The sequence below is a fragment of the Lampris incognitus genome, chromosome 3 (genome assembly GCF_029633865.1).
Source record: "Lampris incognitus isolate fLamInc1 chromosome 3, fLamInc1.hap2, whole genome shotgun sequence".
In the NCBI taxonomy this organism is placed as follows: Eukaryota; Metazoa; Chordata; class Actinopteri; order Lampriformes; family Lampridae; genus Lampris; species Lampris incognitus.
This window is the reverse complement of record NC_079213.1, coordinates 56,919,907-56,938,517: the sequence shown is the minus strand read 5'-3', so window position 1 is coordinate 56,938,517 and position 18,611 is coordinate 56,919,907. Positions and strand designations below refer to the sequence as shown.

Below are 18,611 nucleotides of genomic sequence, written 5' to 3'. Positions count from 1 at the left end.
TAATCTTGGAATACTGTCCTACTGAGCAAATGATCGCTGATGTAATGACAAAGCCAGCCACCAAGATAAAGCTAAAGAGGTTTGCTCAAGACATGTTTGGCACTTAGAAGTGTAAAGAGTGTGTTCTCATTGTCAAGGTAAAGAAGAAGCCTTATTTTTTGTTGTTGTTTTGTTTCAGGTAATCCAGTGAGCTAAGAGCGAGTGGGGGTGTTGGGTGTTGTTGCTTGATGGCACCCTTACTCATTGTATTACGGTACATTCGGATGTGACGTCGCCATGTTCTCAGTGTGCGACAGTGTTTTGTAAGAGTCGGTAGTAGAGAGCTAAGACCTGCTGTATTTGCCTAAATAAATATGCCTAACGTTAAAGGCTAAAGAGAAAACAGTCAAGCTTTGCTTATCCTCCATACGCAAGGAGAAGATTGCGCACCCCAGCTCAACTATATATATATATATATATATATATATATATATATATATATATATATATATATATATATATACTAGTAAGTGACCCGCAACCAAGTTGCGGTGATCATGACGTTTATTAGCTATCCACCCGTGTAAATCTCCCTCCTCTTCATCCTGCCAGCTAACCGCCTTTCCCCTGCCCCTAACCCCCCCCCCCACTCCAACTCCCTCCCCCCAAATGCTCAGAATCACTTGAAATGCCGAGAAAAGTGGTTTCTAGCCATTTTTAGAAAATGCATATTTTGCATAATTATGCATAATTATTGTAATTATATTTTAATTTTCTGCTATTTTTCTGGTCCTCTCTGGAACAATACCTACCACCTCCAAAAGAAATTAGGATCATAAATGCTTTAGTTTTCGGTCCCGCTATCTACACTAACATACACACACACTAACACCACACACACACACATTCCGAAAATATATGAGTAGAAGGTGCGAAAGTACCCACACCTGTACGACACGTCACAGAGAGGATACATACCACCGTCTCTTCAGTTTATTTTCTTGTAGAGCCAGCAGGCAAGAGCATCTCTTCCTCGTCGTCAGTGTCGGACGCCATGACAGAAGAGTGTAAACAACACGCAAGTATTATGGGTAATGTTGTGTTTCACGGACAGTTTTACAGGAAACTACAACGCGGAAGTGCGCTCGACTATGGAAGCCCAAATGACTGCGGACATTCCTCGTGGAGTCCGTTCCGCGTGCGTTCCGCCCGAGTATGTTTGGGCCTTTAAATCTGATTCATCAGATAAGACACTCGGACACTTCCACGCGCGCAACAGCGGACAACTTTATTGTTCGTCAGACCCGCCAAAACCCGAACCGCCCGCATGCGCTGATTTACATTCAAAAACAGAAAACTTTATTGAGTTCACTTCACGTGACAGCCGCCATATACGCCCGTGCTCGACCCATGCAAAAGCGACTGTGACGTTGTGGTTTATTTCACGGACGCTTTGTATTTCCAACGCGGCTCGCTGTCTCCGACCGCCATCCAGCAAGCCGTTAAGAACGCGAGGTTTGTGCGAACGGCGGAAAGAGCCGAGGCGTGACGTAGCCAGAGCCCGCCATCTGCTCAGGATTATGAAGGGATTCCACATATTTTATGCCTATTCCGCATATTATGCATATTTTTAATGTTCTGCTATTTTTTTATAGGTGCCCCTGATCATCCCCAATAACCTCCAAAAAGAATCAAGGCCCCAAGTGCTTTAGTTTGGCCGTTTATAGACTCCCACACAGACACACACCAGACACACATTGTGAAAATACGGGAGTCGATATATATATATATATATATATATATATATAAACACATACATACATACATACATACATACATACATGAGATGTTTGTTATTTGCCCTGTGTGTGTGTGTGTGCGCGCGTGTGTGTGTGTGTGCGGGTGCCATGGTGCAGGCTTCAGGGTGAGGATGATGGTTTCAGGGCGTGAACACAGAGTGAGTCATCAACACACCTAGACAGGGAAAACACCACACCCTGTGTACCTTCTGTCAACTGGCACCTCCCGGTGAGAAAAACTCCCCGTCCACAGGAATCTCCAAAAAATGCCTTTATCCGCCAGCCACGTTTAAAAGCAAGTGGCTTGATTCTTTTCAACCTGCTCATGTGTTAGATAGAATCCACAAGAATGGAGAAACAGCGTTTCGATGGAACTCAGGGTAAACTTCAAGAACGTGTGATAAAACACTTACTGTTTCAAAGCAGCTTTGCTTTTGACTTATCTTGATGTTGTGACTCCATTTTAAATACCATCAACAAACAAGCAGATGTGGTGGGAACAGGGAGGAGCCCTCTGACTCTTGTTATGCTGGCATGGAGTGTCCTGAGAAATGAAAAACTGTATTTTCACTGTTGTTACCTCTTTTATCTGCACTCGATTTATATCTAACACTTAGAAATTCCAACAAAACATGTTTTGTGTTTATAAGAATGATGTCTTCTCTTCCTGAGACAGGCTCTAGTTATATCACGCTGCACTGGTGGGGATTCTCTAAAAATGTCCAATGAGCCAGAGAACATGACTGGGAGCAGACCAATGATCTTCTACCACCAAATTCAAACTAGCCAATAGAATACTGATGTCCACATCCTTCTAAAACTGCCCGGCATCACTGACTGTTAGTTACATCAAACTCCCTTCCCTCACACAACTCCACTAAACTGTACCGCTTCATTCCCATGTAGTCAGATGGCAGGAGGTCACAGTGCTGTTTCATCATGAATCCACACTGCTGTTTCATCATGAATCCACATTCATCATGAATCCACACTGCTGTTTCATCATGAAGCAGCGCTGCTGTTTCATCATGAATCCACACTGCTGTTTCATCATGAATCCACACTGCTGTTTCATCATGAATCCACATTCATCATGAATCCACACTGCTGTTTCATCAGGAATCCACACTGCTGTTTCATCATGAATCCACATTCATCATGAATCCACACTGCTGTTTCATCATGAATCCACACTGCTGTTTCATCATGAATCCACACTGCTGTTTCATCATGAATCCACAATGCTGTTTCATCATGAATCCACATTCATCATGAATCAACACTGCTGTTTCATCATGAATCCACACTGCTGTTTCATCATGAATCCACACTGTTGTTTCATCCCACCTGTCCTCCAGTCTCTGCTCTCTAACACACCTCCACTAAAGAAGAAAGAAACACAATTTAAGGATTCAGTTCTATTGTTATAAGACAGACTGATTGGTACGGGGACAGTTATTGGCTCTCTCATTGCTCAAAGCCTTTTCTGATTATTGATAGGTACTTCTACATGGCCAGAAGTATTTTGTTTAAAGTGCAGATTATCATAGACGATCACTGATTATGAAACAGCTCAGCCCAGTGGCAAAGGGACTCCAGTCAAGTCAAATTTATTTGTATAGCCCAATATCACATATTTGCCTCAGGGGGCTTTACAGCAACGCAGCATCTTGTCCTTAGACCCTTGCATCGCATAAGGAACAACTCCCTAAAACCCCTTTAAGAGGGAGGAAAAAAGGGAAGAAACCTTAGGGAGAGCAGAGGAGGATCTCTCTCCCAAGACGCACAACATGCAATGGATATTGTGTTTACACAATTTACACAATACAACACTGAAAGAGGAAAACACGATTATAATAGAATTACAAGATATATGAAGAATATGATGAGGAGGATGGCAAGCAGTGTCCAGACACCACCGGAATGGCTCAAGACCTGAGTCACGTCACCACCAATACCCTATACACCCCTTTTAAATATGACCAGGAACCACTACGTTGTAAAACACGTTTATATGACAGAGTTGGAAGCGCTAAACTGCACAAAATAAAACAGTGAAAAGTGCGAGCAAATTCTGCAAATTCAGATGGATGTAGGCAATGTGGAAACGGCTGTGCATCCTCCGATTCACAGTCATTTGACAGAGTGAGCCAAATTAAGGGTAATGATTCAACTGGAGGGATTATTTTTTTTCTTTTTCATTGTCAATGGGGACTTAACTGTTCCTAGTTGGCGTGACAGCCAGTCTGGTTTGTCATCTTAATAACCTATTGATGCTCATGCTGTGACTAATGCTCCCCCCAGCACGTTTAGCAACGCGGTAGTTGAGACAGACACGGTTGGCCTTGACTTGACTTGACTTGACTTGACTTGACTTGTGTTCGATGGATTATGCTGCATTCATTCACATGGAATCCGGTAAAGAGCAGATGGCAAACTAGAAGTCATTATTGTGGAAGAGGGCAGGACGATAAAATCAGATGACACCAGCAAATTATGCCAACAAAGGTAGTGAGACCAGCTATGTTGTATGGTTTGGAGACAGGGGCACTGATGAAAAGACAGGAGGTGGAGCTGGAGGTGGCAGAGGTGAAGATGATAAAATTTTCATTGGGAGTAATGAAGGAGGACAGGATTAGGAACGAGTATATTAGAGGGACAGCTCAGGTTGGACGGTTTGGAGACAAAGCAAGAGAGGCAAGATTGAGATGGTTTGGACATGTGTAGAGGAGAGATGCTGGGTATTTTGGGAGAAGGATGCTGAATATGGAGCTGCCAGGGAAGAGGAGAAGAGGAAGGCCAAAGAGGAGGTTTATGGATATGGTGAGGGAGGACATGCAGGTGGCCTGTGTGACAGAGGAAGATGCAGAGGACAGGAAGAGATGGAAATGGATGATCCGCTGTGGCGCCCCCTAACGGGAGCAGCTGAAAGAAGAAGAAGAATTGGGAATCAGGAACAATTTGTCCTCTCATCTTATGTAGTATGTAAACAAAACAAACGAAATTCCGTTTCCCCCAGCCCACAACAGTGCAACACAAAAGACAAAAACACATATCCAACCCCCCCCCCAAAACAACAACACCAAAAAACAAACAAAAACAAAGAGAACAAAGCAAAAAACATAAACAGCCAACACCACAGTGCAACACAGTCCAAAAACTCCACTGTCCAGAGAACAAATGCCAGCCAAGAGACTGCCGGAGCTGCCGGTCTGCATGGGCTAGCAGTTAGCTTAGCCTACCCCGCTTCCTTGTGCTGGCAGTCCGCCCGCGGTGTTTCTTCTTCAGGAACAGCTCCAGGCAGGGCCGTGGTCTTTGGGCCCAGCGGATGCAGCAGACCAGCTCTCCCAGCCAGACACCGCATCACATCGTACTACATTGAGCTGCTTGACAACATGCTTACAGCATACAAAAACCACCAAGCGCAACAGGTCATTGAAAATTCATTTTCTTCACTCACAAGTGAACTTGTTCCCTGCTGGTCTTGGTGCAGTCAGTGACGGACACGGAGAAAGATTTCACCAGGACATGGTGACCATGGAAAAGAGGCATCAGGGCAACTGGAATCCATCAATTATGACCGACTATTGCTGGACACGGACACGAGAGGCACCAGATGCTGAGTACAAACCAGAATCAGCTGCAAAACATTCCCCCTCTTTTTCTCTCCAGTTGTACCCGGCCAGTTACCCCACTCCTCCGAGCCGTCCCGGTCTCTGCTCCACCCCCTCTGCCGATCCGGGGAGGGCTGCAGACTACCACATGCCTCCTCCCATACATATGGAGTCACCAGCGGCTTCTTCTCACCGGACAGTGAGGAGTTTCACCAGGGGGACGTAGCGCGTGGGAAGATCATGCTATCCCCCCCCCCCCCGAACAGGCGCGCCGGCTGACCAGAGGGGGCGGTGGTGCAGCAACCAAGACACACACCCACATCCGGCTACGCCAGCCGGACGCCCCCAGCTGCATAGCGTTGTAAGCTCAGGTGAGCAATGCGTCAGCATCATTATGCCATCCAACATGTTAACTTCAATACAAGTTATTTTAATGTCTCTCCAAAGTCCTACATTACACAGCCAATCTGAAGCTGTTTTGTTGTATTCAGCTTGAACACAACAAAACAGCCACAACGTGGTTATTTCCCAGGAAGCACAACACTCACAACCATGTTGTCCAGTTACACACTACACTCCCATCAGCTGCAGTCAGGGACACTGGACATTTCCTCTGAAATGAAACCAAACGTTGTTTCCCCAGCCCACACTTCAACACAAAGACAACAACACATATCCAAAACTACACGCACTACAAGAACAAACATATCCAGACTAACACACAAATCTAAACTAACACACAAATCCATACTAACACATATATCCACAGTAACACACAAATCCACACTAACACACATACCCACACTAACACACATATCCACACTAACACACATACCCACACTAACACACATATCCACACTAACACACATACCCACACTAACACACATACCCACGCTAACAGATATATCTATATTAACATATAGACAAGTTTACGGGGCACTTCCGGTCCATTTCCTCATTCAGGCCACCCTATGCTTTCTTTTGCGGTGTAATGAGTAGCTACCTCGTTGCCACAGTCCAGGGAAGGGTTTTCTTTGAAGTGATGGGAACAAACGCAGACGTTGTTCGGTGGTTTCTTCACATTCAAAGCCTTCAACCACATCCGTGACTCGAAACCTGCTGCTGGTTTTCTGTGGAAGGAAAGCAACAGAATGCAGGGACATCGGCGTTTTGTGGCAGGTCGATGGGCAACACACTCTCTATCCAGCCACTCATTCAGGCGTTCCCCTGTAGTAGTCCAGCCGCGCACTGCACAAGGTGTCCCTGAACCATTTTCTGATTTTCCAATGTCCTTTTTTAATGTTTAATGTTGTTGAAGATACCGCTGATCTAGGCTTGCATTTTACATCCGGCTACGGATGTTTAGGCCAGAAGAACAATGCACCCACCCCAGCGCCCTAGGTAAGGGCGGGAAAACTCATCTATATCCACTCTAACACATGTATCCACACTAACACATATATCTAAACTAACACATACATCAAAACTAAACAAATAATAATAATAATAATAATAATATTAATCACTGTTCAAGTGAACGATCACCAGCCAGGATGACTGTCAGAACTGCTGGTCTGCATGGGCTAGCAGTTAGCTTAGCCTACCCTGCTTCCATGTGCTGTCAGACCGCCCTCGGTGTTTGCTCTTCAGGCACAGCTCCAGGCAGGGCCGTGGTTCCTGGGCCCACCAGACACAGCAGACCAAGCTCTCTCAGCCAATCCAATGCCAGCTCTCCCAGCCAGACACCTTCGACACACCTCTCCGCACAACAGTGTGGCAGAACAGTGGTTGGTAAACTAATTGAGATCGAAACTGACCCGACATGCAGTACAGGTTGTGAAGCACCCAAAGGCAACGAATTGTAGGTTACGGCAAAAAGATGGGTTTTAAATTTGGATTTAAAGGACTCAACAGACTGATTGTTTGATGGCAGCAGGCAGGTTATTCCACACAAACGGGGCCTGATAGGAGAAGGCCCTGCCACAAGCTGACTTCTTCTTAACTTTGGGTACACACAAGAGCCCTATATTTTGAGAGTGAAGAGCTCGAGATGGAATGTACAGTTTAAGGAGATCAGACAGGTAGGATGGGGCAAGCCCATGTAGGATTTTATAGGTCAGCAGAAGCACCTTGTATTCTGATCTAACATGGACAGGATGCCAATGAAGGGAGGCTTTCTGAAAATTTAAGTACTAGTATGTGGCAGACCTTAGAACAGAACATTACAGCAAAGGTTGAATGAAATAAATGCATGCATTAGAGTCTCTGCATCAGCCATGGACAGAAAAGACCAAATGTTAACTATGTTACATAACTGAAAAAGGGCAGTCTTGGTGATTTCTTTAATGTGCTTATCGAAGGAAAGGCTGGGATCAAACATAACACCAAGATTTGTCCTTAGTGTCTAACCTGTCATACAACTCACCATATGCCTTTTCCTTTGCCTTTGCCACCTCTCTCTTTGCTTTACGCTGCATCTCCTTGTACTCCTGTCTACTTTCTTCATCTCTCTGACTATCCCACTTCTTCTTTGCCAACCTCTTCCTCTGTATACTTTGCTGTACTTCCTCATTCCACCACCAAGTTTCCTTGTCTTCCTTCCTTTGTCCTGATGACACACCAAGTACCTTCCTAGCTGTCTCCCTCACTATTTCTGCAGTGGTTGCCCAGCCATCCAGCAACTCTTCACTACCACCCAGTGCCTGTCTTACGTCCTGCCTGAACTCCACACAAGTCTTCCTTCTTCAACTTCCACCATTTGATCCTTGGCTCTGCCTCCACTCTCTTCCTCTTCTTGGTCTCCAAAGTCATCCTACAGACCACCATCCCAATGCTGCCTAGCTACGTTCTCCCCTGTCACCACCTTGCAGTCTCCAATCCCTTTCAGATGGCGCCTTCTACATAGGATATAGTCCACCTGTGTGCACTTTCCTCCACTCTTGTACGTCACCTTGTGTTCCTCCCTCTTCTTGAAATATGTATTCACCACAGCCATTTCCACCCTTTATGCAAAATCCACCACCATCTGTCCTTCCACATTTCTCTCCTTGACACCATACCTACCCATCAACTCCTCATCACCTCTGTTCCCTTCACCAACATGCCCATTGAAGTCCATCACCACTCTCTCCTCCTTGGGTACCCTCTCCACCACGTCATCCAACTCACTCCAGAATCCTTCTTTCTCTTCCATCTCACACCCAACTTGCGGGGCATATGCGCTGATAACATTCAGCAATACACCTTCAATTTCCAGCTTCATACTCATCACTCTGTCTGACACTCTCTTCACCTCCAGCACACTCTCGACATACTCTGCCTTCAGAATGACCCCTACCCCATTTCTCCTCCCATTCGCACCATGGTAGAAGAGTTTTAACCCACCTCCGATGCTCCTGGCCTTACTCCCCTTCCACCTGGTCTTTTGCACACACAGTATATCTACCTTTCTTCTCTCCATCATATCAGCCAGCTCTCTCCCTTTACCAGTCATAGTGCCACCATCCAAAGTTCCGACTCTGACCTCCACACTCCTACCCTTCCTCCTCTCCCGCTGCCTTTGGACATGCCTTCCCCCTCTCCTTCTCCTTCGCCCAACAGCAGCATAGTTTCCACCGGCATCCTGCTGGTCAACAGTACCGGTGATGGTTGTTGATAACCCGGGCCTCGACCGATCTGTTATGGAAATCTGATTTGATTTGGCAGTAAGAATGCCCTGGGTTGTGCATCATCAGTTATCTGTAATAATAATAGTAATGTTGATCATTTTGATGGTTTTTAGGTGTGTTTTTAATTATTTGCATCATACTGTACAGCTGAAAAAAGCATCAACTGTTATTTCCATAATGATATGCAGGGCTCGACTAGTCAAAAAAAACAAAAAAAAAACAAAACAAAAAAAAAGGCTTTGAAAATACTCCTGGAGAGCTAATTCTAAATAAGACCTATAATATGCTATCAACAACAACCTGTGTGAAAAGACTTAATGCGACGGTCAAGCAAGTACATTTTCTTTGCAATTATGTTTTGGATTTGAAATTGGTTGACCTGATCCTATAGATCACTGAACACGGACAGCACGTGGCCAAACAGCGTCTCTCAGTGTGCTGCATACCTGCGAACTTTTAAAGTGGCCACCGTAGTATAAGGACCAAGACGGCCATTATGGCCGTGAAAAAAAAGATACAGACCTGCCGCTCCCTGAGCTCTCCTAAAACTGCATATATTTGCATTAAAATGAAGTTTAGATCAATCGCACAAAAGAAGTTATGAGAAGATCTACCTAAAACGACCATGAGCGGTCAAAATGACCGTCTCGTAATTTGCGCGTGATGGTGTGCGTCATGTCAGTATTTATGACGTGTATTGGTCGCGTCATTTCCTTGGTGAAGTTCGTTGCTCTGTCCTAGAAACACACTAGCGTCCTCCAGTGGAGAGAAATAGTCTACACTTGATGTGTGATGATGTCCAACATGTCTGGTTACAGACGCCGTTACAGACGCACCATGACTACCACCGAGGCGCTGCACTATTTACAGGCGTTGGACAGCCGCCATTTCAAATTGTTTGAAAAATAATATTGTAACGTGCACGGATAAGTAGACACCTTAGCCCTTGGCTAACGGGGCGGAGCCTTTAGTCGACTGGTTAACGTTGTCGCTTGTAATGTGGGGGACACGGGTTCAAGTCCCGGCTGTGGCGGTATCCGTGGCTGTCCCCCGAATTCGCTGCAGTATTACAGTTGTTAAAATGTGAATTTTGGTGTCAGTTAGTTTCATAACAGACATACTAACATATGCATTAATATCTCAGTTGGGTATTTCTCTTGACAGAATATAGAGTTTAAAACCCGCCTAGTGTGGTTAGGAGTGACATCCCGGTCGTTGTAGTGTTAAAGTGGGTATTGTTGTGTTAAAGTGGGTATCGTGGTGTTAAAGTGGGTATCGTTGTGTTAAAGTGGGTATTGGTGTGTTAAAGTGGGTATCGTTGTGTTAAAGTGGGTATCGTTGTGTTAAAGCGAGTATTGTTGTGTTAAAGTGGGTATTGTTGTGTTAAAGTGGGTATCGTTGTGTTAAAGTGGGTATTGTTGTGTTAAAGTGGGTATGGCCAGAAGCGAGATGCATCTAGCTGCAGACAAAATGGCGGACCTCCGTAAGAGGCACCTCCGCAGTTGACAGGAAATCACGTGACCTCCGCGGTCGTCATGAAACCGGACGTTGGTCTTCTTCGTGTTGTTTTTAAGATTGCAATCCGCCATAAAACGGAAAGAAGAAGTAGACGATACTGCGACAGCGGTAAGAAGATACTTTAAAGGGTTAGTTGTCTTTTCTAAGGTTTTATTCAATGTTGTCTATCAAACTTAATGTATGGAAGAATCCAGCGAGCGTGGGTATAACTGTTACCGGTATGGAGAAAATACATTCGAAATGTCAAGTGGCTCTAAGCATTTAGCTAACGTTAGCTAGCGATGTTTCGTTGCGTAGTTGTTGCAGGCCATGTAGCTAGCTAAGCACTTATTAAAATATTTGTGTAAATGAATTAGTTTAATTGAGTTTAAAATGGATACTGTTTGAGGTTCGACGGATTACCCTTCAAAGTTGATTCCAACTGAAACGACATGCAAGCTCTGTTCAGGCAATCCCAAATTGGAGGAAATCTCGCACATCACAGACAAAGCCAGAATAGTTGGCATGATTGGTGTAATCCAAAGTAAGTTAAATGCATCCTTTAGTTTAGTATAAAAGGACAGTGTGCATGTACATTAATCGTTTGATTAACCATATACAGCTGATTTAATGTCCTAATGTATATCCTTATGTCCATTACAGACATCTCTGCTTCCAATAGAAGGTGTACTGAATGCCACATGATCTACCGTTATCAGGAATGGACAGATGGTCTGCTTCATTTCAATGACCATGTCACCTGACACGTGTCAGTGTAATTTATTCCATGCTGACCCAGAAAGATTTCATCAATTGAAAATTGTTCAACTAACTATTGTCGCAAGATTTTCCAAATTCTCTGTAGCCCCTTTTCTGCTAGTACTGTGGTTTCTGTGGCACTAATCAAAGTTAAATTGGCAGCCTATTCCACATCTGCAATTTATTTGCCCATTTTTAAAATAAATACATTACCAGGTACAGTGATTGCATGGAATGGTGTTACTAGTTACAGTAGTACTGTGTTTTCAGCATATTCATACCTTCAATTTCAAACCTTTTCCTGTCTTATTTTTTTACCATAGAATCATGTGTCAGTGTCTAGAGTCATCAGCTCTCTGGAGGCTTTGTGTGAAGAACGGTTTCCAGCCACCAACGGAATTTTTCAAGCATACTGCCACTTTGAGGCACTTTGCAACAGAGAATACACATACTCATGTGTAAACTGTGGGTTCTACCCCCCTGTGGTGGTTATGGACCTCCACAGAAAAGCAGTGTTCAACTTTGAGGGTAAGGTTTTCCTAAAAGTGCTATTTAGGTAAATCGCTTTTTAACTACCATTTTATAGGTGCCACATAAACTACAATGTACTTACTACTCATCCTCAAAGGATATTTTGTGTCTTATGTTGTATTTGGTGATTGCAGTTAGTGAGCTGAAACAACTGAGTGATGACTTCCAAGGTGAACACAACATAGAGGCATTTTGGGAATCCGTCCATCTACACATGATAAGCAGAGGATTTTTTGATGGTGAGTGTTGTGAGGCCAGGTCAGGTCGCTCTCCATGGTGCCAAAGGTGGGTCAGCGGTCCAGTGGAGCGCCAATGGGAGATCGGTGCGCCACAGTGTATATAGTTTGTCAAAAGAGTAAAATACACCAGGTCCCATCAGATGTGACTACGTCTCCCCGGAATGAACTGTATTACATATTTCAATATTTTGGAAATTATGTTTTTGATGCAGACTCTTCACAGAATCCACTTGTTGTCCAACCGGCATATGACAATTGGGCACCATGGATTGGGAGGGAGATGAGGAAAAGCAGCAAAGTACTCAACACGGAGTATGAAAAGGTCCCATTGCAGACATCGAACTAGACATCGAACTAGAATAGGGTCTAATTGGCTTTTCAGATTTCATCTTTTCAAGGCATGGCAAGGTTTTTGCCCACTGGACAGAGCAGTCCAAAGCTCTACTGAGAGGTGACCTGCCTCCTGTTTTCAGGCTCCCAAGACTCCAGAAGCGGACGTTTTCGGAAGTCGTCCAGGTCAGATTGAAATTCAATTTAACTACCGGTATAATCAGAACCATTAATAACTAATACATTCAGGTGCTTCAAACACTTTATTAACTAATGTTGAAAAGTGCATTGTTAAATAAATATATTTTTCAGTCATCATCTGTCTTGTTGCTCTCTTACATTACAGGAACATAACGAGGGCTTAGAACCAGAGGGGGGTACGTGACATTTGACAAACTTTACAGGACAGCCACAACAAAAAATGACCATACATTGTTATTGTGTGTTGTGTTATTACGATATTTGATGAATTACTCTGGGTTGGTTTAGAATTCACAAGTTGTCCTTTGCCACACATACCTAGAGGTTCCTTTACATTACTTGATGACCACTACACCCACTACAGCAAAGATGGCAAAACGTGCAAAAGAAGCCCGCAGGTCTGCCAATGAAAGATTGGTGGACTTCATCACGAAGCTGAAGGGGTCGGACAAACGGCTACTGGTATGATACCAATAATAATAATGCTTATACATAAAAACATTTCTAATAGCAAAAAAGATGATCAAAGCCTGATCTTCTGCAGTGCACTTATTTGACATGGTCTTTGTTTCTATAGGAAATAATCACAGGTGAAGGCAGCTCCAAGTGGCTGGTGAATTTCAGGTCTGCGAAACCAGACAGGGTCTTCACCTACCTGGAAGAAGACGACCAAATTGATGAAGTTTTTAAGCACATCAACTTGGTCCTCAAAGGAGCCACAAATGTGCACCTTATGTCCCAACGACAGAGTTCCAGAGAGTCAGCTTCGTGTTGGATGTGCTGATCCCTGAGGTGAGGTTTAACTCAACCATCTAATCTTAGTTACATTGATTTCAATAATTGTCTGTTTATCCAGTCATCAAAGCCTGTATGATAACTGTTAAAAGGGCGTTCCGCGATTTAGTGAATGGGTTACGCTCGCCCCACCACTAATTTGTATTGTGTTGTAAATATGGGACCCCTTTTAACTGGAGGTTATCTATCTCTACCAGGCCATTGTCCACGCTCTTGTGGCAGTGGACAACCTCTCTCTAGCTGAGGCAAAGAGAAGATTTAACATGGGACCATTGTATGATGAAAGGTACAAATGTCTGAAATCAGTCTACCACTTTGTGCCTAACATCCCCTAGCTGTGTTAATATTCATGATACACCATGAGTTCTCATGTCCGATCGATTGTATTTCTTATCTCTCCTTTTCTCTGTCTCTTTTCTTTTCCCAATGTATTCTTTAGTGAAGTGCAAGAATTTTATGATATTATCAAGATGCAGAAGAGGCAGTAGATCGAGGCCGAGCATTAATATTTTTATTTCTATTTTATTTTGTTTTTGTTTTGATGTTTTTGTTTATTATTATTATTATTATTATTATTATTATTTGGATGATCCTCTGTGGCGACCCCTAACGGGAGCAGCCGAAAGTAGTAGTAGATTATTATTATTATGTAAAACCCCAACCACATTCTGTAAAATGCTGAACCCGATGATAACACTGAAAAATAATAAAATAAATTACTTTAAAAAAGAAAAAAAAGAAATGTGCGTCTGCCTTGGGGGCCCTCCACCCCGGGGACCCCCACCAAGCCCCTAGTCACAGATGTTTACCATGTGAAGATGTCAAATGTTGCGCACAATGTCACATTAATAAAGATTATTGTTATATTTAACTGTTGTGGTCCAGACGCAAGGTGCATCTCCGCCTGAGTCTACCAGCAGGGTTCAATCAGCGCGCTCGTTGAGAGCGCAGCTACGCACCAGAGGCTCATCGGTGATCAGCGCACCTGAAGCCAATCTGCAGCCAGCTATAAGAGAGGACGCTGACGTGCAGTCGTTGCCAGATTGTGCCATCTATACTGCTCAAAAAAATAAAGGGAACACCTAAAAACACAATATAGACCTCGATGAATGAAATATTTCAGCTGAAAATCTTTATTTATTAGACAGAGGAATGTGTTTAGAGCAAAATAACCTAAGAATGATCAATGGAAATCAAAATCATTAGCCCATTAAGGTCTGGATTCAGAATCATACTCAAAATCAAAGTGGAAAATGAGAACATAGGCTGATCAAACTTCTGTGGAAATTCTTCAAGACGATTCAAAATGAGGCTCAGTAGTGTGTGTGGCCTCCACGTGCCTGTATGCACTCCCTACAACGTCTGGGCATGCTCCTGATGAGACGACGGATGGTCTCCTGAGGGATCTCCTCCCAGACCTGGATCAGGGCATCGGTCAACTCCTGGACAGTCTGTGGTGTGACATCGCGTTGGCGGATGGTACGAGACATGATGTCCCAGAGGTGCTCGATTGGATTCAGGTCTGGGGAATGTGCAGGCCAGTCCATAGCATCAATGCCCTCGACATACAGGAACTGCTGACACACTCTGGCCACATGAGGACGAGCATTGTCATGCATGAGCAGGAACCCAGGGCCCACTGCACCAGCATATGGTCTGACAATGGGTCTGAGGATCTCATCCCGGTACCTAATGGCAGTCATGGTACCTCTGGCTAGCACGTAGAGGTCTGTGCGGCCCTCCAAGGATATGCCTCCCCAGACCATCACTGACCCACCGCCAAACCGGTCATGCTGGAGGATGTTGCAGGCAGCAGAACGTTCTCCACAGCGTCTCCAGACTCTCTCACGTCTGTCAAATGTGTTCAGTGTGAACCTGCTCTCATCTGTGAAGAGCACAGGGCGCCAATGGCGAATCTGCCAACCAAGATGTTCTCTGGCAAAGGTCAATCGGGCTGCACGGTGTTTGGCTGTGAGCACATGCCCCAATTGTGGACGTCGGGCCCTCATACCATCCTCATGCATTCTGTGTCTCACTGTTTGAGCAGAAACCTGCACATTAGTGGCCTGTTGAAGGTCGTTTTGTAGGGCTCCTTCAGTGCTTCTCCTGTTCCTCCTTGCACAAAGGACCAGATAGCGGTCCTGCTGCGGGGTTGTTGTCCTCCTGCGGCCCCCTCCACATCTCCTGGTGTACTGGCCTGTCTCCTGGTACCTCCTCCATGCTCTGGACACTGTGCTGGGAGACACATCAAATCTTCTTGCCACAGCACGCATTGATGTGCCATCCTGGATGAGCTGCACTACCTGAGCAACTTCTGTAGGTTGCAGATACCGCCTCATGCCACCTCTAGTGGTGAGGGCACTAGCAAAATGAAAAACTAACCAAAGATCGGCCAGAAAAGATGAGGACAGGCAAATGGTCTGTGGCCACCACCTGCAAATCCATTCCTTTTATAGGGGTTGTCTTGCAAATTGTCTAATGTCCACCTGGTGACCATTAGACAATTTACCAACAGGTGAAATTGAGTCACAAATCAGTGTTGCTTCCTAACTGGACAGGTTGATATCTCAAAAGTGTGATTGACTTGGAGCTACATTGCATTGCTTATGTGTTCCCTTTATTTTTTTGAGCAGTGTAGTACGAACCCCCCGGTGCCGGTGCTTCTCGGGCTCCGTCTTCCTTGTGTTCCTCGGACCCCTCCCTTGTGCTCCCACGCTGCTTCCCGCAGAACCCCTACTCCTGGACTTGCGTTTCACCAATACGCACAAACACCCTCCAGTCATTTACGTTCCTGCACACACGCACCACACTTGCCCTGCACACAGACACATAGTCTTTTACGCACCCCACATCCAGGACTCTAGTTGCACCATACACATCCCGCATTTCCCTTCCCTGAATAAGAATAAACGTGCCTACGGGCTTGACCCTGCCGGACCCCTGCACTGGTTCCTTTCCGACCAACAACAGTACAATCTGGCCACGATGGAACCGGGTCCAGCAGGAACTCCGGCGGCTACCCCAGCGGATCTGGCGATCCTCCACTCATCGTAGGACTCAACGCAGCAGTCCAACAACAGGACACACGGATGACGGCGCTGGAGAACCGTCTCACCGCCGCCTTCGCTCAGGTCCTCGCTTGGCTGGATCGCCTGGACGTGACGGTAAGCCCACCGCAACCCGCGCCTCAAGCGGACCAACCTGGCTCAGGACCAGTTCCAGCCCCAGCTCCGGTTCTCGGGCCCGCTCATAGAGAGCCCAAGCTAGCCCCCCCCCCCCGAAGTCCTATGAGGGTTGAGTTCGAGCTCTGCCGTGGCTTCTCAGTCCAGTGCGAGCTGGTATTCCGCCACCAGCCCAGCCGTTACACTTCAGACGGCGCTAAGGTCGCCTTTATCATGTCCCTGCTTACGGGTAAGGCTCTCAGATGGGCCACGGCTGCCCTAGACCAGAAACCCGCCCTATCTTCTGATTATGCAGCCTTTTTCAGGGAATTCAAGAGTGTGTTCGATCACCCCATTGGTGGCTGTGACGCCACCGCCCGTCTCTACACCATCAATCAGGGCTCTCGTTCGGTGGCCGAATACACGGTCGATTTCCGAGTCCTGGCCGCAGAGTGTCGTTTGAATGACGAGGCCCTGCTGAATGCATACAGGCGGGGCTTAAGCGAGGAGGTCAAGGATGGACTTTTTAGAGACTGGCCGGCGACCTGCAATGAGTTAATCGGCCTGGCTGTGAAGATGGACCAACGCCTCCAGGCAAGGCGAGACGAACCCGCTCGAGCTCAGCGCCAGTCCCTCACCCCTCCCCGGGGCACCCCCCAGTCACCTCGACCCCTCCGGGATCCCCAGCCAGCACCAGCAGCTCTGCCCACTCCCTCGCCACGACCACCTGAGTCTGGGGTGGAGCCCATGGAGGGGGCTCGGTCACGCCTCACCGGGGCTGAGCGCGAACAGCGCATGCGAGGCCGGCTCTGTTTGTACTGTGGGCAGGGCGGACACTTCATTCGGGACTGTACCACACAAAAGGCCGAGCTTACTAGGGGAGGGGCTACTAGTAAGCTGCATGACTCTGCCCCAGAACAAGCCTTCCCCCTCTCCTTTATTCCCTGCGTCTCTCGCCTGGGGTCAGCAGTCTCTGCCTATCGGCGCCTTTATCGACTCTGGAGCCGACGGGAGTTTCATTGACGGGGCCGTAGCTCGGCAGGCTGGCATCAGTCTCACCCCGCTGGAGACCCCTATTGAGACCCGCTCGCTGGATGGACGCGCTCTCTGTCACATCACTCACACCACTGAGCCTCTCAAGCTAACTGTCTCAGGCAACCATGTCGAGACAATCCGCCTCCTTGTGTTCACTGCTCCCTCCTCACCACTGGTTCTCGGGAGGCCTTGGTTGCAGAGACATGACCCCAACATCGCCTGGTCCTCCGCTTGGATCATTGGGTGGAGTGTTGCGTGCCACGCGAACTGTCTCCGCTCCGCCTCCTATCCTCCTGGGGCTCCTAAGGCTGAGCCTCCTCCTCCAGACCTCTCCGACATGCCCGAGGTTTATCATGACCTTGCGGCTTCCTTCAGCAAGACAGATGCGCTCTCTCGGCTCCACCCAGGGGCATCTACGAAGGATGGCACCCAGGAGGGTGCCCTGGACACCATCCTGCCTCCCACCCGTGTTGTGGGCGTCGTCACCTGGGCCATCGACTCTCTGATCAGGACCGCCCAGCAAACTCACCCCAGCCCTGGTAACGTTCCCCCTAACCGTCTGTTTGTGCCTGCCGCTGTCCGCTCCAGGGTTCTCGAGTGGGGCCACTCCAGCTGCTTCACCTGCCACCCCGGCGCTTCCAGGACACTGTCCTTCCTCCGGCGGCGCTTCTGGTGGCCTACCATGGAGGCTGACGTTCGGGAGTTTGAGGCGGCGTGTATCACCTGCGCCTGGAGTAAGACCTCCCATCGCCCCCCTGCTGGTCTCCTGCGTCCCCTCCCGGTCCCCAGTCGCCCCTGGTCACACATCTCCCTGGACTTCGTGACTGGACTCCCGGTGTCTCAGGGTAACACAGTCATACTTACCATTGTCGACCGTTTTTCCAAGCTGGCCCATTTCGTGGCGCTCCCCAGGCTCCCGTCCTCCGCTGAGACCTCCGAACTGCTGGTTGTCCACGTGGTCCGTCTCCATGGCATTCCCCTGGACATTGTTTCTGACCGGGGT

The 18,611-nt window shown here is 46.8% G+C and overlaps 1 protein-coding gene across 1 annotated transcript in view; it reads left to right on the top strand.

Annotated features, from left to right (window-relative positions):
* Window positions 1-16,501: 16,501 nt before the first annotated feature.
* LOC130109766 (desmoglein-2.1-like) overlaps window positions 16,502-18,611 on the top strand; it is a 46,484-nt gene continuing 44,374 nt past the window's right edge. The window contains exons 1-2 of the mRNA XM_056276748.1: window positions 16,502-17,437; window positions 17,541-18,280. Of these exons, the coding sequence (XP_056132723.1) occupies window positions 16,502-17,437; window positions 17,541-18,280 (1,676 nt within the window). The remainder of the gene's footprint in view (window positions 17,438-17,540; window positions 18,281-18,611) is intronic.